This window comes from Myotis lucifugus, unplaced genomic scaffold, assembly GCF_000147115.1.
Source record: "Myotis lucifugus unplaced genomic scaffold, Myoluc2.0 scaffold_13, whole genome shotgun sequence".
Classification (NCBI taxonomy): Eukaryota; Metazoa; Chordata; class Mammalia; order Chiroptera; family Vespertilionidae; genus Myotis; species Myotis lucifugus.
In genome coordinates, this window is record NW_005871061.1 from 5,311,077 (window position 1) to 5,319,864 (window position 8,788).

Consider the following 8,788-nt stretch of genomic DNA (forward strand, 5'->3'; position numbering starts at 1 on the left):
GCGCCTCTTTCATTTTTTGGTGGGTGAGAGCAACTAACAAGTTAAGGTCAGATAAAAACTCCTCATAATTTTGAGCAGACCTTAACCAGCGCTTGTGGATATCTATCACAGTACAAGAAGTAAGAAATTTTTAAAAAGATTGTGCCCAATGTCTTTTCTCCCTTGGGTGAGCACCAGAATTGCCAGGTGATTGACTCAGTAGCCTTTAGGGAACAATTCAATCCTAATGAAGTCGTGGATTCTACCCAGGCTGCCTAAATAACCACCTAGAAGCTTGTCACTTGAAGTAGGCATCACACCTGTCAGAGCTCTAACAGGAGAAACTGGCAGCCAATTTGCTGGTCTGTATTTAGTAGCAAGGTAGCTTCCTCTCCCTAAAGCAATACAGAAAAACCTTCATTAAGCCAAAGTTTGTGCAAGTGGTGATTAGTAAGAATTTCGTTTTCTACATTTCTTTCATGAGAAAGCACCAATACCCTTTTCCCCAGGCCGCTTCACGAAAGCAAGCAAGGATCAGGATTTGGTTGAGTGTCTGTCCAATACAGCCAGAGTAAACCATTTTAGACTGAAACTGATGCAGCCTGATCAGGTAAATAAGTTTTTAATTAGTACGAGTTGATTTCTTTCTATTACTTACATTAATAATAAATAGCTATGTGAAAATATGTCTGGACCTTCCTTTGAATGCATCATTTTTGGGTAATCTTCCACATGGGTGTTTTCTACAAGATGCCCACTTGGATAGCAAATACATAGTCATAGTTCAAGTTACCTAGCCATCACTTTACTGGTAGTTTCTTCAGGCTTGAGGCAAAAATAAAGTATCAAACAGCCAAAATCTAACAGAAGGAACTGGTCTCTTCTGCATGGCAGACTGAATCTAGGAATGGGAGAAAGTTGGGTCTTCAATAACAATCTCTATGGTGCTAGAGATAACCAGTAATATTTAGGCAAATGTGCTGGTTCATGTAAATTAACATATATTATGTATGTACTATTTTCAGAGCATCTTGTTATTTACAGTGTTCTTTGAGACCAGGTTGGAAAAGAATATGATTTCACTTCAGTGACATGTTACTACTGAGAGCTAGGTGGATTACAATTATAATTGTTCCAAAAAGGAACCAAAAAAAAAAAAAGAGAGAGAGAGATTGAATAATTTTACTCCTTCAGAGTCCCTGAAACATAATGACTCAGTGTATTGCTAACTTTGACAATAAAAGTGCTAGTTTTTAAACTTATCTCTAGATCACACCACTTAACACATCAGTGACTCAGTTTCCTTATTTGTACAACAGCAGCACGATTCCTGACAAGACAGGTGTCATAAATATATAATTTTTTTTATTTTATTGATTTTTTACAGAGAGGAAGGGAGAGGGATAGAGAGCTAGAATCATCAATGAGAGAGAAACATCGATCAGCTGCCTCCTGCACACCTCTTACTGGGGATGTGCTCGCAACCAAGGTACATGCCCTTGACAGGAATCGAACCTGGGATCTTTCAGTCCACAGGCCGATACTCTATCCATTGAGCCAAACCAGTTAGGGCAATATATAATTTTTAAATGCTTCCAAATCAAAGAAAGAGTAACCTGGTTCTTTATAAAAAAGTACAATGACAAAATAGTTACACTCACATCTTATATTCATTCAATGGAAAAAATTATTAGTAAAAGGACAGAATGCATAATGCTCCAAATGGACAAAATAATTGGGGAGAGAATAAGGAATCAATAAATGTATAACCAACCATATTATGGTACTTCATCCTATGCTAGAGGCCCAATGCACGAAAATGCATGCAATAGTAGGCCTTCCTTCCCCCGGCTGTCGGCTTCCCTCTGGCACCCAGGACCCAGGCTGCTTCCCTCCTCCGGCCGCCCGCAGGCACCCAGGACTTGGGCTGGCTTCCCTTGGGCCACCCGCAGGTACCCGGCCTCAGCTTCATCAGGAAGGACGTCCAGAATGAGGTCCAGAAGCATCTGGTCTAATTAGTATATTACCCTTTTATTATTATAGATAATAAAAGCCTAATATGCTAAGTGTCCAGTTGGCTATTCAACCAATCAAAGCATAATATGCTAATGATATGCTAAGGCCGCTCAACAGCTCGCTATGACGTGCACTGACCACCAGGAGGCAGACAGTCGATCAGTCGCTATGACATGCACTGGGAAGACACTCTGACCAGTAGGTGAGCTTGCTGCTGGGGCCAGGCCAATCGGACTGAGCGAGACAGGCCACACATGCCCTGGAGCCCTCCCACGGTTCCTCCCCAGCTGGCCAACCTCCCGCGTTCCTCCTTGGCCCTGATCATGCACTGATGGGATCCCTCGTCCTGGTCTGCTCCGTCTCGCAATCAGGGACCCCTTGGGGGATGTCGGAGAGCCAGTTTCGGCCCGATCCCACAGGCCAGGCGGAGGGACCCCACTGGTGCATGAATTCGTGCACCAGGCTCTAGTATAATAATAATGATAGAACTATCATATTGCAAGAAATCCATTGGCCATCTAACCACAATACATTTCACTCAGGTAATATAAGGGGTTAATGATAATGCTCCATATATTTGCATAGCAATATACAATTTCCTAATGCTTTCTCATTCAATTACTGTGATTTAGCTAAACCACTTTGTGAAGCAAATCAGGCAGACATTATCTCAGGACTGGCAGCTATTAATCAAAAGGTGCAAACTTCTGGTGTTAAATGGCTCATCAGAGATCACAAGCAAATAAAAGACTTGCCAAACACTGGAGCTCAGGTCCTTTGGCCCTCCATTCAGTACTCTCCCAATAATATGAAGTCTCCTACTAATAACAATAAAATCTTACTTGGATCATCATCCGTTTTGATACTGTTTGTCTGAGTGGAAGTTCCGGCTCTGATATCAGAATAGTCCAAACAAACAAGGGAGTAAGGGAGTAAGGGAGTTCTACCAGCAAGAAGTTTCTTGAATTTCAAAATTAGAGAAATGACACAAAACAGTGTACAGAACAAGTTCATTTGATGGAGTACGTGCACTAAGTTAAAAAAAAAAAGGCACATAAAAGTAAACATTTATTTTTTTTTAAAGCCTCTTTTCAACAATTTACACTCTCAAAATGTCTGGCCTACAGAGAAAGAATTCCCAACAAATAATAATTTACTGAGTAGTTTTACCCCCAAGTGCTGTCCTGCAAAGTTTTCAAGAAAAGGCATATAGCAGGACCCTGGCCCAGAAGCACTTTAAAATCTTTGCAGATGCAAGATCAGCATATAACATTCAGACTCAAAATAGCTAGGAGCTCAAAATAAAGAAAACATTCAGTAAGGTGAAGTAATCAGTGAATGTTTAGCGGAAGAATGAGAGCATTTTGAGGCAGGAGCTGGGCTGTGTGAACCACAGGTGAGATTTATAAAGGAGGACCAGAGTGAGCATTTCAGATGTGCTGAAGATGTTCAGGGTGGGTGGCAGGAAAGAGAGGCCATGAAGTGACAGGAGGAGACTGAGATGCAGAAAAACTTGCAGAATAAACAGATGAGCTGCGATTGGAATCCAGGTCTCCAACTACAAACATCCAACTCTTCTACACCATTCTGCTCTTCCTAATAGGTCTTCTTGCCTCCATTCCAGTACCCCTCTCCAAGAAATTCTCCACTGTAGTGTTTCCTTCTGAAACACAATTCTGATCGAATCAATCTCCTGCTTAAATCTCTTCAATGACTTGCTATGGCTTTCACAAAAAAAGTTGAACCTCTAACATGACATACAAATACGCATCATGATCTGCACTCCGTCTCTTTTCTAGTAGGTCAACCATGTGTACCCTTTGTTTCAGCCATTAACACCTGCCCACCGTTCCTTTATTGGACATGCTTGGACATGCTACTGTTTCTCTCTGTTTGCATATGTTGTTCTTTCAACTTAAAATGTTTTCCCTTGCCTTCTTCAATTAATGGCCTATTCTTCAAGCCTTGGGGCAAATATCACCTACAATATTAGCCTTTCTTTACCACACTCCAGCATCCATTTAGATTTAGATGCCTCTCCATGATGATTTTACATCGTCCTCCTATGCATATTCCAATCATTCCTTATCACACAGCTCTTTAGTCTATTAATTAACTTCTCTGTCTTCATTACTCTCCCCCCCACCTTATATCACCAGCCCTAAGAATGTCTAGCACACCGTATATGCTCAGTAAATGTTTGTTACATAAATGAAATAATAAAGTTCAAACTTTATCAATTAATATCAGAATTTAGCCAATTAAAAACCAATAACCAAATACTCAGAAAGTTATTTAATAACCAAAAAATTAACTTCTGTTACTTCAAGTTACTAATTTAACTCTACTATCGAAGGAACCAAAGGCTTCAGGAATCATACAGAAACACAAAGTCAAAACACAAAAACACCACAGAATGATAAGCCACTCTACACCACTGTGTGTGTATGAGGGGTGTTAGTTCTACCTTAACACTAGCCTCTCTTAATGGTTAGGTCGCTGCCTTAAACATGTGGGATTCAATCATACCACCTCTAGAGCTCTCTCTAATTCTCGATTTGACAAAATACATTCCATGGTTGACATCAAGATACTAATTAATCTAAGACTCATGCTATTTGACAAGATGCTACAATCTGGGCCTCACCAGATAGTTACATGAAATACAAAGCTCTACTACTAATGCATTATTTAATATATGATGAATTCCCAAATAAGGTTGCCTTCATTAAAAAGAATCAAAATAAAAGGATCATTATAAGGAGGCACAGATACAAATTTTGTTAAATTTTGACTGAATTAATCTTAAACAGAAGTCGTTAAAGTCCTGAAATGTATCTCTGAAAAAATTCTCACTAATACCCATCAAAAGCTGAGGATATAAAGCAGTGGTTCTCAACCTTGGCTGCACATTAGAATCACCTGGGAATCTTTTTAAAATCCTGATTTCTGGGCCTCATCCTCCGGAAATTCTGTTTCTTTGTTACTAATGTTGTGGCCCCACCCCATAACAAAGAAACAGAATTTCCTGAGGATAAGGCCCAGAAATCAGGATTTTAAAAAGATTACCAGGTGATTCTAATGTGCAGCCAAAGTTGAGAACCACTGATATAAAGAAAAGAATAGTTCTTCAGTTTAGAAAACATGCCTGCCTTCTCCAGTGTTCCAGAACAATGAGGAACTAAAATGAAAACAACAGAATCATAATCCTTACACTTTATGAACCCACTATACGATAGCTATTGAGTTAATTTTTCTACTTAGTGGAAACTTTCACCTAAGCTAATGCTATATTGACATTGTGTAATTAATTTCTTTTTATCCCCAGGTGAATTATCTTCAATATCAATCAGTCCTGTAGTCAGTGCTATTTCCCAGTAACTTCAGGTGGAATCAACTGGTGTTTTCTGTTTCCTTCTTTCTCTTTCTCTTTCCCTCTTTCTCTCTCTTTCTCTCTCTCTCTCTCTCTCTCTCTCTCTCTCTCTCTCTCTCTCTCTCTCTCTCTCTCTCTCTCTCTCAACCCAATTTCTATAGGTGACAGATGCCTTTGAGAAACTGATGAAGGCTATGGGGCCCAGAAAACTGCATGTACCTACCTACCTACACTCAAATGTTTTCATACAATTTCAGGAGTTTAAGAACTGCTGTCCCCCATAATCACCTACACAAATAATTTCTATTACCATATGGCTCTCTTTTATAATCCCACACGCAGAAGAACACATGCACACAATTAAGGACTATTATACTGATTAATAACATAATACCCAAAATAATAACATTTAGTCTAGATAAAGCTTTATTTTACTAGCAATATTTTAAGTTAAGAATTCCAGATGAACTTTTATCTAAAAGGCCTTTGAAAAAAATGTTGAGCACTTCAATAAGACAACTCAAAATAAGGAGTAAGGCATTTATCAAAAGAAGTTTACCAAGTCTTGTTGTTTGGTCAACTTGCTTGTCTCAAAATAGTGCTGAAATATCTTCCTAAATTTGTATTTCTTAACTCTGACACATCTGCTCGTAAAATCAGGTAAGGCCCAAAGGTTGTATTTGAGCAAAAAAAAAAAAAAAAGAAAAAAGAAAGAAATTCCCACTGATATTAACAAACACTTGGATTTAAATACTTGTTCTACTACAAATAGTAACTACATCAAGCTATGTTCAACCCCCAACAGTGTCAGCTAGGAACTGAAAGTGACACCACCTCATAACTATCTAGTTACCTTGTGGAAGCAAGTAAAACATAAAAGATAAAACAGGACAAATGGCCAAAGGGAAGAGAAGAATGTAATCAAGGTGTTATTTACCAACAGGCAGAGATAATTGCTTTCTCTTGGGAGAATACTTCCTAAAACTGAAAGGTTCTTGCTGGTTGCACCAAACTATTCGTGGAAACTATCAATTCACTTTTATTTTTGCTTAAACTTTTAATCACTGTTTAAACCACAGTTTTGTGCTGGGTCAAAATTAAAAGGAAATATGACCACTCTTTTACCACAAACTGATAAATTTCAAAATCACAACATCCGAATTTTTAAGTACATTAAACTTTGGTGATACACTCACAAAACTTTTCTAACTTTCATGATGGTGAGGGCACCCATTAAGCCCAGCATAGACAATTCACAAAGACCTTGTGCCTCAGTTTCCTCACTTGTAGTTACTGGGGTAACAAGACACATCAAGTAAGTAAATTCTCAATTTGCCTCAAGTTAGGGTGGAATTGATGAGACTTTCAAGTTGTCATTTTTTTCTACCCAACTGGGTCCTTTCCCACATAATGGAAGGCTGTCTATTTCCTGAAACTGTAACACTTCGACCACTGTTTTCCAATATGAAAGGCAAATAGGCGGCAAGAGAAGTTATAGCAGGTACACACCAAATGGGCCAGATGCCATAAGAAAGGCTTCAGTTAAGTCACCCTCTCCTTCCTAATTATAATCAAGTTGCTGGTTAAAACTGAAAACTAGCTGAGCAACATGTGGCTTGTGCTTCCGAGCTAGACGAACGTTAAGACAGGAGTATCTGCTGAATTTGTACAGGCAAACCGTTTCCCCTCCTGCCACCCGAATTAGAAAGTTTACAAAAAAAAAAAAAAAAAAGAGGAACCCTTTTTACTGATGAGTAGAGGGAACTCCAGTATTTCCCAATGTAATACCGGGCCCATCGATTTCATTCCTCTGCACATGAAGTCAGTGGCAGGAAATGGACTGCCACCACTGCTTCCCACACTCAGGACGGTGGGATCCGTGCAGTCAGGCTGCCTGGGAGAGTTCTCAATCAACTAAGTGGGAGCGCTGGCTGCCTCCGCCTATTCACACACGACAGTTGGTGGTACCTCACCCAGCCTCCAGCTCCCACGCTCCCCCCACTCTTCCAAAGAAACGTTTCTTGGGAGAGCACATGGAGAGGCAAGGGGGGAGACGCACGTAGGCGTCTCTTAGATTTCTGGTAAAGTGGGAAGACTGGGGCGGGGGCGGGGGGGCGCTACGTTGTGTGTGTTTTGTTTTATGGGATTTTTTCATTTTGGAAGCCTGTGGGTGGGCTCCCAAGTACTTGGACTGCAGGGAAGCGCGGTTTCCCAGCCCGGACCCTAAAAGCGTTAGAGGCAAAACCCAGCAGCTGACAGGGGTGGGAAGGGAATTGCGCAAAGGTTTGCGCCCACAAGTTGGACAAAACAACGGACCCTGCCCAGTACTCGGGGTCTCCCCAAGTTGGGGTGGGGCCTTTCTCCTTCCCAGGCTGACACGAGTGAGAAAGGGGTTAAGTGGAGAAGGGGGTGCTCTTCCGCCCCCACGCCGTCTCCGCGCCTCGGCGTGGCCGCTCGGAGCGGCTCCCCGAGTTGCACAGCGAGGTCGCGGTCACCCTTGGGAGGGGGCCCCGGGTGCCCCCGCGCTCAACGGCAGGAGGATCCCGGGGCTCTCGCTGTCCCCAAGGCCGGCGGGGCTGCGGAGCACTCACCAATTTGGGTTTGTTTTTCGTTTCCTCTTCGTTGGCGGCCCGGCTCCCCACGCTCCGCTTGTTGCTCCGGCCCCCACTGGGTTCCTCGCTGCCGCCTCCCGCTCCCGACGCCGCCGCCCCGGGCTGCTCCATCTTTCTCCGGCCCTGTCACCTGTGCCCTGTCACCCCACCTCTCCGCCACTGAGGAAGCCCCTCGGGGTGGTCCCGCGGCCCCGCGCTGATTCGGGAGCACCGCTCCCTGGGAGGGCGTGTGTCTGTCTAGGGAGCAGCAGATTTCAGGCCCTCGGGACTCCGGGAGCCCAGGCACCCCTGACGCCACACGCCGTTGCCACTACTCGGCGCCGGGGCAAGCCCTGCCCCTGAGCAGCTGCAATTACCACTACCGCCGCCGCCGCCGCCCTCAGGGCGGTGTTTAGGGTGGAGAAAGTGCGTGCCTATCTCTTTAAGAGGCCTCCACACACGTGATTCATCAAAGTGCCCGCAGCCAGCGCCTGGGCGCGGAGAACTGCTTCCTACTCCCGGTGCCGCGCCGGCAGGGCCACTGCCACTGAGCATGCCCGGCGCGGTGACCGCAGCCCAAGGAGAGGACTTGAAGCGGTGGTTAAGCACTGATTTCACGTCCAAGGGGCCTTGCGTGAAATGGGAGGGAACTAGTCCAGAGAGAGGAGGTGTAGCCCATTTTAGAGATGGGGAAACTGAGGGCTGGGAGGATTCACGTGTGAGTTTCACTGCAGAAGCTACCTGAGTAGCAGCTTTCCCGGGTGTAGGCCAGAGCACCTTCCCTGGCGGCGGCCTTGCTGGGGGGTGTCCTGCTACGCCCTGTGGAGGG

General features: G+C 43.5%; 1 protein-coding gene across 3 annotated transcripts in view; it reads right to left on the reverse strand.

Moving 5' to 3' along the window:
• Positions 1-8,334, reverse strand: part of DIAPH2 (diaphanous related formin 2) — a 906,095-nt gene extending 897,761 nt beyond the window's left edge. For all 3 annotated transcript variants that reach the window (XM_023750473.1, XM_023750472.1, XM_014452154.2), the window contains exon 1: positions 7,960-8,334. In XM_023750473.1, coding sequence (XP_023606241.1) covers positions 7,960-8,091 — 132 coding nt within the window. In that variant the 5' untranslated portion in view covers positions 8,092-8,334. The remainder of the gene's footprint in view (positions 1-7,959) is intronic.
• Between the last annotated feature and the right edge of the window lie 454 nt (positions 8,335-8,788).